The 22,212-nt window shown below is 41.9% G+C and overlaps 1 protein-coding gene across 1 annotated transcript in view; it reads left to right on the top strand.

Annotated features, from left to right (window-relative positions):
- The window catches only part of ANK2 (ankyrin 2), a 175,550-nt gene that overhangs the window by 98,147 nt on the left and 55,191 nt on the right, over positions 1–22,212 (top strand). The window contains exons 12-23 of the mRNA XM_057382272.1: positions 2,695–2,793; positions 2,967–3,065; positions 5,455–5,553; positions 5,753–5,950; positions 7,673–7,771; positions 8,408–8,506; positions 9,839–10,036; positions 11,046–11,144; positions 11,252–11,350; positions 13,941–14,039; positions 16,129–16,227; positions 21,164–21,236. Of these exons, the coding sequence (XP_057238255.1) occupies positions 2,695–2,793; positions 2,967–3,065; positions 5,455–5,553; positions 5,753–5,950; positions 7,673–7,771; positions 8,408–8,506; positions 9,839–10,036; positions 11,046–11,144; positions 11,252–11,350; positions 13,941–14,039; positions 16,129–16,227; positions 21,164–21,236 (1,360 nt within the window). The remainder of the gene's footprint in view (positions 1–2,694; positions 2,794–2,966; positions 3,066–5,454; positions 5,554–5,752; positions 5,951–7,672; positions 7,772–8,407; positions 8,507–9,838; positions 10,037–11,045; positions 11,145–11,251; positions 11,351–13,940; positions 14,040–16,128; positions 16,228–21,163; positions 21,237–22,212) is intronic.

Raw genomic sequence — 22,212 nt, forward strand, 5'->3', positions numbered from 1 at the left:
GGTCATGTAACAAAGCTCTTACCAGGAAAGCTGAGTGACAACTGTCAGCAGACTCCAGAGCCTTAAATAGGAGCAGTAGCCACAGGGGTGTCACTGGTAGCCTGCTGGTTAGCCTTGTATCCTTAGGCCTGGTCATGAAACACATCCCATGGCCTGTAGTGCTGGGTCTGGAAGCTCTGCAGAGTTCCTAAAATCAGAGCTGATGTTAAAGAGTGCATTACTGTTTTTCTTAGTTCATAGTTCAGTATTCCATGCTGCGTGGTAAGATAGACAAATAATTTCTGAGCTTTCACCTGAATTAATTGGCACAGGGATAATATATTAAAAAGCTAGTATTTCTCTATTTATCAAATTATGACATTTTCCTCTATTAAGTGCCATTTTTCTTTCTTTTTAAAAACAGTTSTTATGTTTACAGGACACAAGGTATGCTTCCTTTCAGTCACAGATCAGACCATTTCCCCTAACAAAGAGAAAAACATTACATTTGKCTCTGGGAACATTTCAAGGGTCTTTAATGTATCCAAAGCCAGACAAGATTCCAATTTTCTGCTTCTGCATGGGCAGAGTTCTGCCACTGCCTTCTGTATTGGGGGCCTGCACAGAACTGCCACTGAAGGGCACTAGGATTCCTTCCCCAGCTTCGTGCCCACAACAGGACCCAGTGTTTTTCTGTGTAGGCTCTCCTTATCCTTTACTTCCTTGGAACTGACAMCATTTTCTTCTGCTCTCTCATTTTTCTTGGCCCTTCCATRCCCACAAATCCCATAGCCTTTTTTCCTTCCCCCCCTTATGCTTTTCTTGCTTTGTCTTTCTAAGTGTCATGTTCACTTGGTTGATCTTTTTTGACTCTGTTTTCATCCTTYCTTGTTTTTCTTGTCAGTCTTCTGACTATCTCTAGCTACACTTTGCTCAGCTACCCACATATACCCCATACCTCTTTTTTTTCTTTCCTTTCATGGCCAGAAATACATTTTCTGTTCCCCTCCCTCCCTGTGAAACATGGAAACAATAGGAGAACACCCTSAGGCTGCTGCCTCTCTGCTCTCTTCCACCAAACTGTTTTTCTCTYCCCCTTCCTCTCATTTCCTCTGTCTCCCATCAGGGACTTGTCGCCTCTGGCTTGTTGGTAGTGTTTAATATATTAAATGATGCTCATAATTTCTGTTAGTGATACATTTTTTTCTGCCTTCTCCTCTCCCCCATCAAACTGTTCCTGACTTAAATAGAAGTGGCAAAATTGAATCAACTGAGGCAGTAAAATTCAGTGAAAAATATGRAAACTTCTGAAACAGTGAAACTCCSTATGAAATATATTGAGAGATGTTGTGTGGGAAGTAAAATAYCAAATGGTTTTGATTCCTTCTTTAGAAATTGGAGAAGCAGTAATAATATTCAGCAGAGTCCTGTGATGGAATAAATATTACAAAGAATTCATTTTCAATGAATTATTAAAAAAAAATAATTGGTAATGTTTGCAAAATGCTTTGGGGATACAAGCACTATGTGAGTTCTTAGCTTTTTCACTGTGTATATGCTTTAAAACACCTTCAAATCAACTATTAATTAACATTTCCCTTAACAGAAGCAGCCTGTAGAATAATAGTCACGTGATTATCTCTTCCCATGAGCTAAGATTACACTGCTAGGTTCTGGTTACTGCTGGTTGATTGTTAAGCAATACTGATCCTTTTCATTAGAAAATGTAGCAATTTTTCAACATCATCTAAAAAATGTTACCAGTGCTTTTCACTAAAATGTTCACGTGTGGTGAGTAATGTGTTTGTTCAGCAAGCACTTAACCTGCATTAACTGTCATCAGATTATCATGACTCCATAGCCAAGGAGTGGTTCTTTATCTAAGGAATCTCACAGAATGTACACAGACACTCAAACATGGTTATTACACCTTTAGGTTGATATATGAATACAAAAATAAATACACAGAAATGTTCAGATTACAGGTAAAACAAAAAAWTAAGGTGGAATCTGAAAGAAGTACATTGTTCCTTTCTCCTTCTCAGTTTAAGTGGCTTTGAACTGAAACAGAGTAGATTTAGGTTAGATATTAGGGAGAAATTCCCTGTGAGGGCACTGAAGCCCTGGCACAGTTTCCCAGAGAAGCTGTGGCTGTCCCATCCTTGGAAGTGTCCAAGGCCAGGTTGGACAGGGCTTGGAGCAGCCTGGGATAGTGGAAGGTGTCTCTGCCCACAGCAGCAGGWTGGAACTGGATGGGCTTTAACATCCCCTCCAACCCCCAYCTTCTGTGATTCCATGATTCTCTTGGAGCTGTAKAGGAAGTGCTTTATAAAGGCACTGATTCCACAGTGATCACTGTAATATTTCTCTTGTGTTAGACAGTCTTGGGAACACTATAAGTGCTCCTCACAGACACGTGTGCAGCCTCAGGAGCCACATACATACACACACATGACAGCTGGAAGTCAGGACAGGCATATCTGCATTTGGGGTGTGGAGGTGGAGGCTCAGTTTCTCTCCATTGCCTGGGAGGAAAGCAGCAGCCCTGCTTTGTTGTGCCTCAGACAGTGGGAAATGTCTCTAATTCATAACCTGTTGAGCTTCARGAGCAGTTGCTTGTGGCAGTCTAACCCTTGTGCTCGCAGCGCGCCGCCATGGAGCTGTGTGGGAAGTGTGGCTGCATGTTTCTAACTAACATCACTGTCTTTTGCACAGAATGGTTTTACTCCACTGCACATTGCCTGCAAGAAAAATCGCATCAAAGTCATGGAACTCCTGGTGAAATATGGGGCTTCAATCCAGGCTATAACTGAGGTAGCAAAATGTTTCRTGTCCTGAAGAAACATTCCTTCTCTCTCTCTCCTTTTTTGCTTCCTTTTTTCTGTCTCTCCTGTCATGCCTCACTTTGACATATGTTTTATTTAAACAAAGAAGCCCATCCCTACAGCCGTGCAGAGGAGTAAAACTGCTCTTGCTTTGTTTCGCAGTCGGGCCTCACACCAATACACGTGGCTGCATTTATGGGCCACTTGAACATAGTCCTCCTTCTGCTGCAGAACGGAGCCTCTCCTGATGTCACTAACATTGTGAGTATGGCTTTCASTAGAACCATCTGGTCAGGACCCACWGAAAGTCTCTGGCCTACCATGTAGCTCAACCAAAGGTCACATTTTAATGATTCTTTAGGACCGTTGTGCATTTTAGGACAAATTATTGTAGCAATTTTAGTGAACAAAGTGATGGCTGTATATGTCATTATAAGCCATCTCTGGTTTCRTGTATTCTACAACAATGCTTAAGTAGGTAAAGTTTTCCTTAGAAACAAGACAAAGCTCACCAAAAACATCCAAAATGGATTATAAGCCAAATCCCACAAAGTCTGAGTTTCCGTTCTGAAGGATGAAATTGGAGTCCAAATGGCTCTAATTTCTGCCTGCATAACTTCACTGGCTGCCATGAAATTGTGTCATTCCTGTCAGGGAAAYAGTATTAAATGCTTAAACCCCAACAATTAAACAAAAAGCAAAACAGTGAAACTCAAGATGTTCCTCTTAGGAAATTCCAGGAACTGGTGATTAAATCTGGAAAATGTGACCTTTGGGAGGTAACACAAAATGCAGAACCTGACTTACCATAGAAATCAGTGTTTGTATACCAACAGCCTAGTTACCAAGAAAAATAACAACAAAAATGACATTATCGTTTTCTGAGATGTATTTCATAAGATATTTTACTGCTTGAATTTGTCAGTATAAGCAAATTTCCACTGGGGGTCACCTGCACTTTGAAATCAGCTTTTTACAGTACATAAGGTTACAGGTAAGTGTTCCCAATWGCAAAAACAACAAAAATTTAGTAATCCAGGCACGCTGAACTCATTAGTTTTTCTCAGTTAGAAGAATCTTACATGGAATTCAGTAAAACTGTTAAGCAGGTAGAATTGTTTATGTTAGTCATTAAAATGGACTTTTCATATTTTTATATAGAACCAGTCTTTATATGAGAACTTTATTGATAATAAAAAAACAGCACGTAATTCTTGTGGAAGCAATCAGAAGTATTGTGTTACCAGACTTTTGTGTGCAAAGTTTAGCACTTTACAATTTCTGCTGCACAGGTGTCTTGGCTTTCACTTGGTAAGCTGAGGTTCCCTGTTGAATTACTGTTCCAAAACCTAAATTGCTTTGCTAATTCAAGCACAGAAGGGTCATTGTAGAAATTTGATCTTTAGAGTGTTTTTCACATCTTAAACAGCTCATTCTTTAGGTAATAAACTTTATWTATAGATGAAATGATTAAGATTTGTAGCTAGGGCTGTGGGATTTTRTTTGTTGCTTACTTACTAATCACAGTTGGTAATACAATGTTAATTTTAAAATGATGAGATAAAACAGCTCCTGGTGAAGARGGTTTGCTATAATTAAAAGTTTCTGTTAGAAGGCAAGCTTAGGTTGCTTCTTACCCCACATCTAGACAAGGACACGATGACACAATTCYTGATTCTGATGTAAATGTCTTGACTAGACTGTTTTGGCAGTTGCAYTTAAATTAATAGTTGAGGGAATAAAGGCCTTAGAACAAAATATTCTTCAGCTCTGGTGTAAGAAAAATGAACAATTAACACAAAGAAATGATGAGTCCAGACGAGTAGAGCTCCTGATTGTGGAACTGTTCCAGGAACTGATGTATTAGATACTTACTGGTGGGCTGCACAGAGACTGTTTCAGTCCACTTTGGGATGCTGCATACAAAGAACAGAGCCCAATTAATCTAGGAATGCTGTCCTTGAGGAATCCTCATTTTCAATGTTTCTTTGAAAACTTACGCAAAAAGTAAATGATTTGAATATTCCTTATCTGAAATTCCATATCACTCCAGTCAGCTTTCCAAAATTTCATATKCTTCAAATTCTGTGAGCTACAAAAGGCTTGAAACAAGATTGATTCCACAGCCTAGAGACAGAGCCCAGTGCCGAGCACAGATTTTACACATTTCATGTGCTGGCTGAGTTGTGCTCAGCCATTGCAAGGCCTCTTAATGCTGCCAGCTCCACACAGTGTGCAGGAAGGGACCATCTGGAAAAATATCCCCTTCCATCTTGAKGCTCCCGTGCCGTGCAATCCCTAGAGAGAGATGGGCTTTCAACTCTTCTCTGCTGTGTGGCACACGAGCTGATGCCCTGTTACATAGAAAGCTGAGGGACATATGTGAGCRGGGCAAGTCTACATGGCAGAATTTTCCTAAGTCAGGATTTTCCTTCTGTCCCTCCATGTCTGAGGTTATGTTTGTTTGGGATTGCCCAGTTTGCAAACCAAGGTACTCACAGGTACTCACACYCTGCCCTGGGGCTGGAGCCAGAGTYTYAGCTGGCAGAAGGCTGGGTCTCAGCACAAATTGTCATGGCTGGGACTGACATTGTCAGAGTTTTTTCTCTATGGAATTTTAGGATGCTGAAGTTCTTTTGCTTTCCTGCAGCGTGGAGAAACCGCGTTGCACATGGCGGCACGTGCCGGGCAGGTGGAAGTGGTTCGCTGTCTCTTGAGGAACGGGGCCCTGGTTGATGCCCGAGCCAGGGTAGGTGTTCTGCTTGCAATGTTTTTTGCTTYGAGTTAAAGCAATCACTCACCACCTCCCTCTCCTCCATTACTCCACTTTTTCTGTTATCACTTCCCATGGCTCTGCAAGATGCAGAGGAAAGTCTGTAGGGACCAAAGAGGGCACTGTCCTCAGGCGGCACCACCCGCTCTCATGACCCACTCGATTTGAGTTGTAGGAAGAACAGACCCCACTGCACATCGCCTCTCGCCTGGGCAAGACTGAGATYGTGCAGCTGCTGCTGCAGCACATGGCTCACCCTGATGCTGCCACCACCAATGGCTACACCCCTCTGCACATCTCTGCCCGCGAGGGACAGCTCGATGTCGCCTCTGTGCTCCTCGAGGCGGGCGCCTCCCACTCCATGTCCACCAAGGTAAGGCAAAACCCTTCACATCCCTGTGCCAGGATGGATGCTCTGTTCCATGGCTCATGTCCCTCCACTTTGAGAAATTGAGAGAGTCTGGGCCTTTTGTGTTGTTATTTAATCAGCAACAACACACTAGACTAATGCATCACAAGTTAATCAAATTTCAACTTATTTTGCTGCTATCTAAAATTGGGTTTGGTTCCTGCTCAAGCCAAATGCAGATATTGATAAATASACAGTCCCCACAGATTTAAAATGTCCTTTCCTTTTGTCTAACAGGCAGGGCTTTTTTTTCTTTTTCAAAAATGAAAGGGGATGGCAAGGACCAATTTTTAATGAACAGGCCTCCTTTTATTTTTCGATAGCTTGTTTACTTAAATAGTAAAATAATTCTGCCCTGTGCTAGGTGAAAGGAGTGTACCTAAAATGTMTAAGTCAGCATCTGTCCAGTCACATCGAATGCTGAATCTATTTTCAGTAGTTCTAGAAATGAGGTATCATGTGACACAACTGGCCATTTTGTCTGGGGTTATAAAAGAAATACTCTCCAGAATCACTAGTGAGTTTTGAGCCAAAAATGGTACCAATAGATTGCTAACAGAGAGATGAACATGTAAGAAAATATCTGTGAATAGAATTATATACCAATATATCTTTCAAATTTAAAGCATTTAATAAGTGATAATCACATAATTCTCACTATTTATAAAAGTACCCTTGGTTTTACAGCTGGAGCTTAAAACATGTTTATGAACAACAGGATGTCTGCTAGGGTTTAAAAGACTAAACCAGCAATTTTCAAATTATGATCCATGGATTACTGGGAGCGCTTGCTGTTCTCCTTTTATCCAGCTGTTAAATCACATTAGAATGGCTAAAAATACACTAAATACTTTCCTAATTTCCCATATTGCTTGATGGCAATTAGGATTGCGGGAACATTCTATAATTATGAATGAGAAGATGGAGCCCACTAGATATTATCTTTATAGACTTGCTCTTCATGAACTGAAAATGTTTGAGATTACCCCATATAAACTCTTTTTGAGGTGGGATTAATGAAACTAAATGATAATGATAATAAACATTAAACATCAGTTATGTGCCAGACAAATRGGTCATTGCAGCTTCCCAAAATTACCGTCAGGCAGCGGTGCAGGGTGCCACCTACTGTCATACACCCATGAGCCTCCCTTACCAGTTTTGCAATTAAAATAGGCAAAGAGAAGGGCTTTTTTTAGCTTCAGTAGGACTTTGTGATTGTGTGAATACACCAATCCAAGCAAAAATAATTTTGCAACAAACCCCTAGTGGAGGAAAGGGTTTGGAGTTTTTCTTGACAAATTTAGTCGGTGTTTCATTGTTACTGGCAACAATTGATGCAGGAAATAGTTTTAAAGCTGTCATCATGAAACAAAAAAAAGGTGCAGCTGGTTAGAGGTGTAAATTTGAACAAGTGCCTTCATTGCCCCCACAGAGTGTGTGCTGCTAGTACAGTTTGTATCACGTAAAGTGTCTGCCAGCCTGACTGCACATACATAGYGAAGAATAATAAAAGGGAAAGCATTTGCTTGTGTTTCATGCTTCTCAAAGTGTTTTTTAGAGAGGMTGCTCTTTCTAGGTTCAGCAATCGATTCTGATGTTGAAGAATAAGTGCTTAACACGTAGTTCTTAAAAGAGAGATGTCAGCATGACCTTTAACACGAACATCTGTGTTTTATCTTGCAGAAGGGATTCACACCGTTGCATGTGGCGGCCAAATACGGGAGTCTGGAAGTGGCAAAGCTTCTGCTGCAGCGTCGTGCCTGTCCYGATTCCGCTGGCAAGGTACTGCTGGGGGAGAAAAAGCAGTGTGTTGGATTCTTCCTTAAGGAAGAACTGTGTGAAATATGCACCCCAAGAAGGCTGCAGCTGCTTTTGCGTGGTGATTGTGGCTTTGTTGGGGTTGTGCCTCCCCCAGGGTGACGGCTGAGTGCYGCTACCCAGCATGTGGGGTTTGGGTCCTTGGCAGGAGGGTGCACAGCTGCTCTGTGGGCAGGTGTGTGCCTGTGGCTCAGGAAGCGCCGGTTCYATCAAGCTGCCTAAATTCCCAATGGATAAACACAAGAGCAAAGCCCAGGTTTCCCTGGAAATTCATTCCGGTACAGTGTGACGGAAGCCAGCGGCTGCCACCCTGGTTCCCGTGGTCTGCTGCTTCTCCCCTCTAACAGCCGGCTCCCTGCCATGGCCTTGCTGTCCATTCCCGCTGCCCCCCCCCGGTCCCCTGTGTCCCTTGCAGCCCCCTGGACCCTTCCATCCCCCGTGTCCCCCGTGTCCCCCGTGTCCCCGTGTCCCGCTCCCGTAACGCTAACGCCGTAACGCCCTTTCAGAACGGCCTCACCCCGCTGCACGTGGCGGCGCACCCGTGTCCCCCGTGTCCCCGTGTCCCGCTCCCGTAACGCTAACGCCCTAACGCCCTTTCAGAACGGCCTCACCCCGCTGCACGTGGCGGCGCACTACGACAACCAGAAGGTGGCGCTGCTGCTGCTGGAGAAGGGCGCGTCGCCTCACGCCACCGCCAAGGTGAGCCCGCCGCCATCAGGGGAGCCTGAGGGGCCGCCGCGACTCGCTGCACTGTCGAGCAGCGGCAGCAGTGGCCTTAGAAATGTATATTCCGACCAGGAAAACCAAGAATGAGGACRACGGAGATTCATTCCAGGTTTAGACGCAGTGTTGTGGTATCGCTGTGTACGTGAGGGGAGCCCTGAGGAGACCCTGAGGGGAGCCCTGACGCTGAGGGGATTCAGTACCGCCAGAGTTTTAGTCTCAGGTGGAAGTCACTTCACTATGGCGCAATGACACTAGAAATTTTATTCCGGGCTTAGGARTGGTGTTGTGTTATCACTGTGCCGGTGAGAGGAGCTCTGAGAGGACCCCCCCCTCACTGAGGCTGAGGGGCCCTGAGGGGACCCAGCCCAGTGAGAGCTTTGGTCACAGCTGGAAGTCACCTCAGTATTGTGCAATTTTAGCAATTTCTTTAGAAATGTGTATTCTGACCGTGCACACAAAGAATTCATTCCAGGGTTAGGAGTGGTGTTGTGTTATTGCTGTGTAAGGTAAAAGTTATAAGGAGAAAATGGTGAGCAAATTGGTGCAATACCAGAGTGTCCTGCCCTGTTGTGAGGCTGCTGCTGTACACTCTTCCAGAAAATGCTCAGGAATTGTACTGGGGCTGTGGTTTCCGTGGCAGTGCAGGTAAAGCACGATAGTTTGGGAAACCTCCCATTTAAAAACAACAACCACAGACCAGCCCACCCAAACACATCCACAGGACCTGTGTGCTGGCACCCAGGATTTTCCCTCACAATGTGCTATAATTAGGAAGTTGTCTTATTGCCAGAAAATACCATTCTGCTGTGCTTAAGTGGTTAATTCAATCACAAAAACATTCCACCCTATTGCTGTTTCCAGCCTGTGACTGACACATGTATCAAAATTCCATATGCAAACACATCTCTACCCACATGCTCTGGGAAAGAGTAATGTGATGAAGGGTGTGCACTCATCACTCATCATGGAGAATGTCTCTCACCAGTCAAAGGGGATTATTTTCAACACAGGTTATACAAAATGTAGGTGTCAAACTCGGGATCATTTGAAGGTGTCAGCAGAACAGTCCTGCCCACCCTGGTGAGAGCTGGCTTTGTTCTGGTTTAGGCAGCGAAAATAACAGACGGACAAAGCAACACAACAGCAGGGCCATGTGGGACATGTCTGGCCTTGAAAATTTAATGAACTCTCATCTTTAATAGCAGGGGTAACATCAAATAATACTRTTTTATGGTGCCTGACTTCTTAGGCTTACATGGCTGTTGTGGTAACTTAATTTTGCTTCTGTTTCATTGCTGCTGTTAGAATGGATACACCCCTCTGCATATCGCTGCAAAGAAAAACCAGATGCAGATAGCTACCACTCTGTTGAACTATGGGGCTGAGACCAACATTTTGACCAAGCAGGGAGTCACCCCACTTCATTTGGCCTCCCAGGAGGGTCACACTGACATGGTGACTTTGCTTTTGGAGAAAGGATCCAACATCCATGTGGCAACAAAGGTAACTCACAATTGGAAACAAAGTACTGAGAGTGGGAGTAWCCAGTAAGATGCAGAGTTTGTGTCCACGGTTAGGTTTAACAACAAGTAYCAGAAACCTGAGAGCTACAGTCTAAAATAATTCAGTGCTCTCACCCGCAAAGGTTCTTTTCATCATGTCTTTATCCTTCAGCTTTTTTTCTAAGTGAAGAAATTTACATTCCCTGGCAAATAGGAAAACAACAGTATTACTGGAATAGACTAAGAAAAAATCTATGGAAGATGTTTCCAATTTTTTTTTTTTTTTAATCATTATGCATGGCAGCTTTTTTATAGGAAACAGGGCCATCAAAAAACCCCCATTACTGTAAATCTTCATGGGTCACTGGGTTTATCCAGGGATATATGCAAATCTTATTTATGCAGGTGAAAAGCCTACAGCTTTTTCTCATACAAGTCAGAATAGAGGGCTCAGKTCTCTCCTTGTGTGKAGTTAATATATTCTGTTAATAGAARCAAGGTGATTTTCATTTCTTATARAAAATTKGTTCARTGCCTTGTTCATGGACAAGCACRGTGCACGTGATYACAATGAGCTGTCAGTTAGTCTGCATCCTTTCYCCTGGCATTTGAATGGAATCTGTTTCTGGAGTTAATGTCTTCATTCTGACTTGTGCGTGCAGTTGTCAAGGCTCCCCATTCTGTCTGAGGAGTGGGAAGTACATTTTATTAATGGACTTCTCAGCTTCCCAAATTACATTATTGTAGAAAATCTGAGCATTRATGCCTGAAAGTTCTCTATGGTTATGGTGATGTAATTGTTTTGTAACAGTTTGTCAGCTGGAACAGGAGCGACATCAACTCTACTTTGTKTAAAAACACCACCCATACTCAGAAGCTATAGTTAGAATCTGTGCATGTTTTAAAGATGAGGAAGTGGGAAAGTCTAGATTTCATTCCTCATGTAAAGTAGGGTTTTATTCTTACTTCTATCTGTTTTTTTTTTGCTTACTGTTATATTCCATCTCCAGGCTGGACTGACATCCTTACACCTTGCAGCTCAAGAGGATAAAGTGAATGTAGCAGAAATACTCACCAAACACGGTGCAAACCAGGATGCTCAGACAAAGGTAAATCACGGAGTGGCTGCTGTCTCCAGCGTGCCAAAGGGTGCTACCCTTGTCCAAGGAATGTTCCACTGAGGTTGCAGTTTTACTTCTTTGTTCTCCTCCTGTAGCTTGGTTATACACCTTTAATTGTGGCCTGTCACTATGGAAACATCAAAATGGTGAATTTTCTCCTCAAGCACGGAGCAAATGTCAATGCTAAAACAAAGGTAAAGAATTTTTCATTGCTTTGCTGTTGCTCTTTATTCTGAACATGGTAACCCAGCACTCCTGTATGCCATAGGTGCCATTTCATTTGGGAGCTMTAACCATGGCATGGGAGGTGTCAGCATAATGGCTGACATGGCTGTAAAGGAATGCCCTCTCTCTGCTCCGTCTCCTGGTGTGGTGTTCAGGAAAGAAAAGCCAGCTAACTCTTTGGGTGTATGAAAAAATTACATCCAGAATCCACTTCATTTTTTTTTTTAATTACTTGCAAACCAACAAATGYAAGTTTGTTCCTGATCTCCTTTACACATGGTGTACACCAGTGTGATAGCACTGTGCTGCCAAACCTGCAAGTAACAATTCAGACACTGTGAGGGTGATGCCAGGTTCTYTCCAATATGCTGGGAGAGGAGTGGGAAGAATAACTGCTGTTCARTGTGTGGGTGAGATGACTCTGGGAGAGGAAGCAGCTGTGGTAGGGGAATGTGGTTTACTAAAGGAGGGCTTGGGGTTTTTCTGAGGGGAGTCTGGCTACACTGAAATGTGTCCAGTTATGTTGAAGTGGGCCTGGCTACCTATAACCAAAGTCTGAACAAAGCCCACTGACTTTAGCAGTAAGGATAAACTGGTGACCTCACCAGCTGAATGGGATGCATTTTGTACCAAGAGTTGTGTATCTTCTGAGAATGCAAAGAGAAGTTTTGGTGGCAGCAACAGTGTGTTGCATCCCAGGAATCATCACATCACCCTTATCAGAAACAGAAGGCTAACTCAGGAGCTGTGGGGCTCCAGCTTMATTAAAGCTGACTTCAGGCAATTGCTGGCTTCAGGCTGGATGTCTTGGGAGTGACAGAAAGCAGCCTAGTGATAGTATYTTCAAGATCCCATCAAAATCACTGRCATCTCATCTGCTGGTCCCTCTGGTCACCTCCCCTGTCCCCACCTGTGAYCTGTGGGACAATTCATTTCTCAAAGTAGCATTATTTTGTCACTGTCGACATAGATCAATATGGTAAGAAACAGCCAAATAAATAAATAAAAGATTCTCATCCATGCCTCATGGGATCACCCAAAATCAATGGGCAAAACTCAGGGATTCCAAAAGAACAGGCAACACTACTAAAAAAAACAGCTGATGAGAATTAATAAAGCAGAACTAGCAGGATCCAAGCTATAGCTGCCAAGGCATTCAGCTGAGGTATTTAGAGGCTAACTCAAGGGACACACTCAAGATGTGTCTTTAGTRTTAGGTCTCTCTTTGTGTTTAAAGGGCCACTGGGACAGATTATGATTCCATTCACCCAGGTATTTCTCTTATTTAGAATAGTTTCATTACAGTCAGCAAGTTTGTATGAGGCAGCAGTTCTCCAAAATCTCACACCTAGGGACCACTAAAAATGTTGGCAATCTGTCAGCTGGCATTGTGGACACAGTTTGAGGAGTAAATCCTGGATTCAGGATAGGCATGTTAAAGAGTGAGKAACCCCTGTTGCAGCTTGGGTTTTAACTAGAGAAAGCTTGCATGATGCTTTGTGTGAACAAATAATGTGGCTGAGTTTTGTTTTTGAAGGACTACACTATTGTTTAAGTAAAGACAGTGAATGTTTTTGCACTAGAACCTACAGTAAATYCTCCTTCAACTTCTTAGCTGTCTATGCATTCATGCTGTCTGTATAAGAACTGTAACAGTTCTGAGCTATCGCTGTCTAATTAGCAGTGCAAAGCATTACTGGCATCTCTTTGCAGCAGAGATAACTCTCAAAGCACGTTTTCAGAGCCTGCCCCAGGCTTTACGTAAGTGTTCAGTGAGATCAACTCAGGGTTTTCTTCCAGCTTCTTCTCTGCCTGCTTTCAAAGCCAATTGCAAATAATTTTGTAAATCAGTTGCCTGACTGGACTTAMACAATACCATCTCAGATCAGGCAGCTTAAAGCACGCTTTGGTTATGTTTCTGTATTGTGTGACACGAGAACGAATCACTGGAGCAGATGAGTATATTGAGTTAAACGTGTTTATTAATGCAGACAATGTGTACGTGTTTCTAAGTGTAATTACAGCTTGGTCCAGCCTTTTGGAGGCAAAGTGAAGCTGAWATTGATTGACATTTGTAATAGGTGTATGTTGTTAGCCTTTTAAAAAGCAAATAGGCTCTAATCACTGCTGTTTAAAATGATATATTTTTTAAATTGGCTCAGCTATTTTAAAAGCAAGTCTTGGGGCCTCTGTTGAAAACTGGGATGTGAGAGGAAGAGGAATGTTCTTTGTCTCATGCCCTTAGCATGCCCCTTTAACTTGGCTGTTCTTTGTTGTTTCTCCCTCTTATTCAGGAAATGAGGGAGAAATGTCTTTGAATCGATTTTTTGTTTTGTGAAAGATKACTTTTAAATAAGAATATTATCTTCCTTTGTATTTTCATTAATCTGGGGAAGGAGAATTATTATTACAGAAGATTTATTGGTTTTGAGTCAATTGATGTCATAATTTATGTTTGAAATATCTCAAAAGGAGCAGAAGGAAGCAAAGTGAGGTGTCTAATCTAACRAGTGGTCGTTGTTCKTTGTTTGCTTTTGCTGTCACCACCRTGGATAACAGAATGGGTACACCCCTCTTCACCAGGCTGCTCAGCAAGGCCACACTCACATCATCAACGTTCTGCTGCAGCACGGGGCCAAGCCCAACGCCATCACCACTGTAAGTCTGTCACGTGCCACTGGGAACTCATCTCCCTGGGCAGTTCTATTCTTTCCTTCCTTAGGGCTTGAGAGYGAGCTGTTGTTCTGGTGAAAGTATTCCTCATCCAGCTGGTTGTCATATGTGGAAATGTCATTTCCTTTGCYTTTCTTATCCTCTTAAGGTAGTCCACATCTGATTTAACTGCGCACTAAGCTAAACGTGAGGCRGAGAAGTGGATTCTGAACTGCAGGATCAGGCTGGCCACAGCTGGCTGTGCTGRGCTTGTTCAGTTTCCCTCTGACTCAACACTTGTGTCTGGAAACTGATACCTCCAGCAGGAGCTTTCCATAAAATCGAGGGCAGTTTAGAATCTGGTTGTTTTTTTTTTTTTAATTTAGACCCAAATTTCTGCCCCTCTCTCCACTGGATCAGTTTCAGGTTCTCAGTGAGTTCACTGAAGTTAATACCTCCTCAAAGACCATCAATAGCTCCTGGCATAGCTCCTTCTCCACAGTCAGCCAGGAATGTGACTCTCTATTTCGTGTTGTTGTTGTTATTAGTCACTTCTAATTGGGTAATCATTAAAATACTGCCAGAGTGTCCAAAACTCCTGTCATTCCCCAGGGTGGATCAGTTTTCTGTGTGCATTTAGTGTGCGTGCTCAAATCAGCACTGGCACTGTGTTTGGTCCTGGAACAGTCACTTGGAATAATCTTGTGTGAAAGTTATCCAAAATATCTGTTTGTGCACTCGATCATCAAGTGAGAGACCACTGTTGTCAGCTTCTGGGGCTGTAGGTACTATTTGGTGTGGTCAGCTGAAGGTCTCTTGACTTGATTTTAGTCCTCACATTGGGGCTGTCATGCCCACATCTAACCCAAGTCCAAGCAGTCTTAGGGTTGTGTGTCTGCTGCACAGTTTGCCTGCGTCCTCAGTTACTAGATCTGTCCCTGTCCACACAGAGCAAACTCTGGCTTGACAAAAGAGAATTGCAACCTGARACATCTGGCAGGGAGATATGAGAGTGGTGTATGAGCAGCTAATGTGAAAGCCACAGTAACAGTCAAATTATTTGTGCTGTGAAGACGCTAATCTGTTCATTTTGTGCTGCTAATCTACAAGCCCTGTGTTGCTTCAGGGTTGCTGAGCTAGACAGAAGATCTTAAATTATAGATAAGTAAAGGCATTGCTAAAGAAGAGAGCCCTCAGGCTAATAACTCTGCACATGGTGCAGTGGGCTCACAAGAGAAATCATTTAGGTGCAAAGAGCGGTACAGTAACATTCCATGATTCCTCAGGAGACCAGCATGTTGTCGCTTGATTCAGTGCAAAATAGCATGGAACAATTCTGTGTAGAGCTCTTTACCAAGAACCTCYTTTCCTCCCCAAGCTGAGTGACACRGGGACCGTGGACTGCCAGTGTTCCAGAAGATGAAATGGGGATAAATAGGCCTAAACTCTTGCTGAATTATTGTGATGTCCATTTAATGAATGGCATGTTTCTATATTATCAACATTCAAAGTGCAAATTAATGTATTTAAATGGAAATATATTCTTGACCCCAAGCCTCTTGYGCTTTGCATTTTTTAAATCATTAGCTTTTGTGAACTGTTGATGGAGAGGAATTTTTGCTGTATGAAGGAATAGGAGTAAATGTGGATGACACAGCTGTAATTTTGTATTCCTGGGTAAGGAATTGTACCTGATAAAGGTGTAACAGTTTCAACTGGAAGTGAAACTGTAGCAGGTTAGAATTATTTTTATTTTTTAGGGGAGTATTTCTGCAAAATAAACCTCAAACTTCTGCAGGCAAGACAGGCTGTATAGTGAAATCTGAGCCCTGAGGGGTTAAACCATACAGCRCTGTAGTATTTGGAATCGCTGGCAGATGTAAGTGTGTTGTGTTACCATGGCAATTGGGGCTATAGTCTTCAAGAAGTTACAAAGACAGAGTCAGATGTAACGGTAAAAAAGCCGTGATTTTCCTAGGCTGTGCCTTGTTTTGGATGGAAATGCTGGCTCATGCAGCGTGGAGAGTGATCTCATTGGTTCACATCACAATCCTCCCTCTCTCTCAGCGCGCTCTCCCCCTTCTCTTCCCTTCAGAATGGTAACACAGCCTTAGCCATCGCCAGGCGCCTGGGATACATCTCCGTGGTCGATACGCTGAAGGTTGTAACGGAGGAGATCACCACCACCACAACTGTGAGTTGCACATGCATTCAAATGCTGCTCTTCTTTACTCAGTGTTGTCTTTCTGCTCTTCTTTCAGCCTCCCCACATACCTCTTTCCTTTTTTGCTTGCTTGGGGGGGTTTTAGGCCCCCTCCGCCCCTTGCATTTTTGCTACAGTGCTTTCAGTGTATCTTATAAGCATGTGGAAGTGTGTGCAAGGCAACAGGCTCCCCTGAGCCACGCAACCAAATCTGTGTGCACACCGATAGAAAACAACAATTCAGATTTCAACTTGTTTCTRCATCTGGGTCTGAGCTGCAAACCCAAACTTCCCAGAAGTTTGTGCGTTGCTGTTTAGATCCCGTCCTGTTTTTTCTCTTTTCACCTCTCTTTTCCCATCTGGCCTTACATCACACATTTGACACCTCCTGAAGCTCAATCCTTGCAGCATCTCTACGTTTGGACTGTACGAGCCATGGCCTGGAGCCAAGTCTAGTGATGCTCATTGGATGGCTGTGAATCACATCCATCATCTTCTTACTCAAGTCACTTCCAGTTCAAACAGATCCTGTTTTTCCAAAGTGCAGAGGAATACTTCCTTATGGGCTCAGTCCTCTCAGTGCTCTACGCTCTTGGCATGTGTATTTTGACGTCAGGATTTGTGAGTAGTGTGTGCTCAACCATTAGCAATGTGGTACTGCAGCTTTAAGCCAGGACAAGCTGRTCTATTTGGACACCCTGGGAGGGGAAGGTTTTCCCTTCTTGCCCTTTTACCTCCCATCTACACGTCGTAGCAGGTAGGAAGGGAGAACATTAGAAAAAGTGCATAATTAAAAAATTAAATTCAATTTAAATCTTAGTTACTGCAGTTATCTTGAAACACTGCTGTAAGGTCATACTTTTTCATTTGTATTCATTTTATTYTTTTTAAATACAAGATYAGCAGTCTAGAAACCCCATCAGCTCTGGATGACATTTAGGAGCTCAGAGCTGTAAAAATCCATAGATTACTAAAAAAGATACCACTGCTCAGTCATGGAGAGGGTTAGAAGAAGAGGAGTCCAAAAATCTCTCATAAAGAAATGTAATTTCATTTTGTTGCATACTGACAGCAAATCCTACTTGATATGAACTGAGGAAGATGCAATAAAGGTAACATTGCATAAGGTTACAAATAGAATGAGTCATAATTTATTAATGACCTGCAAAGATTAGGCTGAGTCAGGTTTGGACAAGGAATTCAGCATAAYTCCAGAAGTTTCTTAATAATGACTRTATGTTTCTGTTTTTATTGCTTCCTATTCTTATTTCATCATGTAGCACATCACGCATGTACACGTGTAAACACACGAATCTAATCAGAAACTGAAGAAAATTAAACCTAGGGAAAATTTTTTGAGAAACTTTATCTCTTATATTTTTAAGCTTCAGAGGACACCTTTGTTACATCTTCCATGCTGTSTTGTGGCACATGTTTTTCATTTATTGTTTAATAAAAGTAGTAACTTTTTTTCTCCTATACACGGTTTGACTGCAGCCTTGTGCTTTGTCTCGTGTGTTAGATCTGTGTAATAATAGGGCTTACACTGTGAAAAAACACCTGTGAGTTATTTACTTTGGATAAATATTTCTTTAAACATTGAGGATTAATGAATTTTTCTACCAGATACTTGATGCYTGGGGTTTAGAACTGAATCAAGTACCAAAACCTACTAGCAGAGTTGACCTTTAATACTTGCACACAAAGAAAGCTGAAATCTTGATCTGTGTCTGCATACTTTTAAACTCAGGTGGGAGCTCTAAATGAACTCAGCAGATTCTCCAGCTATGAATTCACCTAACCCTTGTACCTTAGGGATGTATGGAATGGTGGTGTTTGTGGCTGGGGATGTTGATTAAACATAATTTAGAGCAAGTCCTGAAAAAGAGGGATAAGTAGCAGGCCCTCCCAGCAGTCAGGTTCTSCAGATGGTGAGGGTGGTGTTGCCAAACCTGAGCACAGCGTTGAGCCCTGAAAGAAGGTGCTGTCACCATAGCTACCTCATTCTCTGAGGCTGGGCTGAGCCCTGCACTGAGGATGTTACACAGCCTGATGCTTGATTGATATTCAAGTCACTGGCACTTGAGATGAGGAAAAGATCTCTGGTGCCAAAGCCTTTCTTTGCTCTAACTTGGAACAAATTTTCCTCTTACTTGCATAAGTGCTGTTATTAGCAGAGCCACATGAATATAAAGCAATAGAGAGARTAAAGTGCACTTTTTAAACTGAAAGTTTAGAGAGCAATAGGAAATAAATCAGAATAAACTGGACTTTCAGAGGTTTGCTATGCAATTAAGTTTGGGGCCATTTATACAAACAAGCATAGTMTTTCTGTGGACAAATTAATTAATGAGAAGCTTTCAGGTTGTTTACAGTATGCTGCTGTGAATAAATCATTGCTGAAAGAACGTACAGGATGATATACCTGAATTATGTATCTGAATTATTCTATGCTGCCCAATGAAAATCTGGCCTTACAATGAAAGGCTTAAATACAGAAACCTGAAGTAAACTCCATAATGGAATTCTCAGTGGCACTAAACAGCRGGGAGTTTGAGAAATACACATTGAGCATTTTTCCACGTGGGCCATTTGTGGGGCTAGATACAAATATTAAATTTTGAGTGTTTGATGTGCCTATCAATTAAAAAAAATGGTAGTATCATATTAGAAGTTCCTTTAAAACATTAATTCCCAACTGAAGTTGTTTGGATTAGAATTAATGTAGAATTAATGAGTAAATAGAATTAAAAATTAGATGGGATTAAAGATTCCTGCCGAGTTCAGTGTTCCAAAGATGGCATTGGAGATTGTTTGTTCTTCTGAAATGTGTATGTGCACACACACTCTTTTGAGTCTCTTTTTGAAGCTTTATTTCAGTTGTTAAATTATGTATTTTTTTTTCCTTACTGATGGGAAAGTCAGGAAGTCAATAAAGTCTTCTTTCTTCTCTGTAAATATATAATAATRATGTCTGCAAGCCTTAGTTGGAAACCAGACCATTTTAATATGGGGGCCTGTAAAAACCTGAGTAACAAATAAATGGATGTAATGGTCAGTAAACCTTGGTTACCTGGGTGATAGAAAAGAGGACAGTGATCCTCTCTACCTGCAGCTTGTGCTTTARCTTAGCTGATTGTGAAGCTTATTTTATAACTATTTGTTGAAGAGACAAAGTCAGTGCCACCTGAATGACAGCACCTCCCCATCTGTCATCGCTGGCCTTGTCACCCCACTGCTGCCTGACATTTCTATCCCAGGAAAGCCATGGGAATACGGGGGAAAAGTCAATCATGTGATGGAGGCATTTGGTGAATATAAACTGCTTTGCAGCCCYGAACATGTGTTCTGCTGCAACAGAAATAATTAGTTGTTTTTACTCACGGGGAAGAGTGAATTCAGGAGCCTAATTGGCATTGCCAATTGAGGCAAAGGGCATTGTTCTTTCCCTGTACCTCAGGAGGGTGAACTGGAACTGCTGTCACAGTTAAACAGATTTCAGAAATGTAAAGCAGACTTTTAAAACAAATTTCCAAAGTAATTACACGGTTGGTAACTTATTTATGAAAGTGCAGTATTTTACAATAAACGAGAATGCTGGCTTTGTCAGTTTGTTAGAAGTAGAGAAGTACATAATAGGATCAGGAAATAACTAGTAAGTTCTGTGCAACAAAAGCTGCTCTTGACTTCACTGCTGGATATTGGTGGGCATTTCCCCAAAAGAATACTTCACAAGGGACTTGGGGTTTGGCTGATTTAATTATCTCTCGCATGAAATGCTTTCACTCCTTTGCAGGTAGTGTTCATTTATGCACTATAGACGGTATCTGCAGCAGGGAGTGAGCACTGCCTCAGAGGGACTTTCACCAAAAGCCATGTGGCAGAGGGCCATCTCTGCTCCCATGCTGGCTGCCCTGTGCAGCTCCCCAGCTCAGCTGCAGAGCTGGGTGCAGTGGGGGAAATTGGTACTTTTGGGTTGTGACTAAGGCACCTCTGATCACGGCTCCTTTTTAAGCCCTTGGCATTTTGTCCCCTGTATCGTAACACACTGATGAGTTCCCTCCAGGCAACTTTTTCACATCTTGCACTTCCTACGGTTTCTCTCTTTATGTTCTTCATCTCCTTCTCCAGTCTGAATTTGGGTGCTAAAGGGATATCCCCATTCTTGATTCAGCACCCCTGGACATCTTCTGTTTCCTTCTAAAAGTCATTTATGAAGAAAAAATTACATTTACAAAAAAACAGCTTCCAGTGTTTTCCTGCTCTGTGCTCTCATGTTTAACCAGAATCCTCCTACTATTCCTCATACTTGCCTTGATTAATAATGTTATAAGCTTTTAGGTGCACAAAATATTTCAGAATCTTCAAACAACTTTTTTCCTCTGATGTGTATATGCATTGGGGCAATATACATGATTTATTGAAAGGATATCATTAATATGCACTGTAGTCACCTTTTTTTTGGAGAGGGGAGAGGAATGTTTCAAGTGATCTGTGTAAATCCTTCACATATTTTTTTAGTTAAGGAATTTCACATCATTCATAACTTCATTTCCAAATGCTTTACAATTTAATAATTTCCATATGCCACATACAACATTCTGATCTTCTTCTGTAGACATTACCTAATTCATTTTAAAATCATCTTGGAAACATTGAGCTGAATTGTTCTACATGCACCATTTATAAATAAATTTTATTCCTTTGACCAGTTCATTATCTTAAGTTTTTGTACTTTTCTTCCAGAAGAAAAGTTATCTTTTAGCAAACTTCTGGAATAAAGATGAAAAAGAAAGTTAGGGAAGGGGAAACATGTTATGAAATGCCTCAGCACATCCCACTGCTGTGTCTGTTGAAAATACACTGCTGTAAACTTTGCTCCTCGATTTGGTGTTTCATTTGAGAACTGAGGATTCTGTCTTTGCAGACTGTAACAGAGAAGCACAAGCTAAATGTACCTGAGACAATGACTGAGGTCCTGGATGTGTCGGATGAAGAAGGTGAGTGAATATGCTAAATTCCTCTTCCATATCACCYCTGTAACTTCTTATATGTGCTCAAGAAGCTGCTTGAGTACTCTGACATCTTCATTTTTCAGTGCTTGAAATGAATTCCTTTTTTAAATGATGTAATCATTATGGTATTTGGATAAAGATGCCAAAATTTGACACAAAGCAAAATCCCGGACCCCTATATATTTTTCAGAAATAGCTTAGCTGAACCAAAGGGGTAAATGAGAGCAGTTCCCAAATCCAGGTTTTAAAATTTTGGTGTAGAGGCGTCCCAAAGGTGGCTTTGACCCTCCCATTAAGAGGAATCTGAGCTATAATTTTTTTTGGATCTGTGCCATCTTTATCAGATACAAATATCAAGGAATTTTGCGTAATTGGAAACATTTGTGTAAGAAGATGCATAAGGTGGAGGGTGAGGAGAGCATTCCCTTGAGGGAGCTTTTGGCACGGGGGCTCACGGATACACTCGGCATGATACAAAATAACAAACTGATTATAAGTTTGGCACTTTGCTTTTAGAGGCCATTGCATGTAGGGACGTGAGACGTGTTGTGCCACTTAGCTGCATCCCAAGAAAATTTCTGTGAACTTCTGGCAGGAGTGATGAACTATCACCCTTTTATACAGCTCAGAATTGCAGAAATGGCCTAAACCCTYACCTTTCTAACAGTTCACAAGTGACTTCTTAGAAATTTCAGTCACAACAGTATCTACTACATAGAAACACATTTGGAAAGATTTTCTGTGTTCTTTTTTGCACTTGGCAGTTTAATTAATATTACAGTATCTTATGTGTGCCATGTTATGGTGGTTGTTATTATTTCATGCAGATAATTTGTAGAGTGAGTGATTTCCAGAAAGTCCTGGGGATTTAGGAGCACAGGATACAGTGTTGGTATTTTTCTTTTACAAAGAATGCAAATGCACTTGTGTTTCTAAATGATGCATGAAGTTAATGGCATTC

This window comes from Malurus melanocephalus, unplaced genomic scaffold (assembly GCF_030028575.1).
Source record: "Malurus melanocephalus ecotype Western Australia unplaced genomic scaffold, MMel_1.1 scaffold_561, whole genome shotgun sequence".
NCBI classification, from domain to species: domain Eukaryota; kingdom Metazoa; phylum Chordata; class Aves; order Passeriformes; family Maluridae; genus Malurus; species Malurus melanocephalus.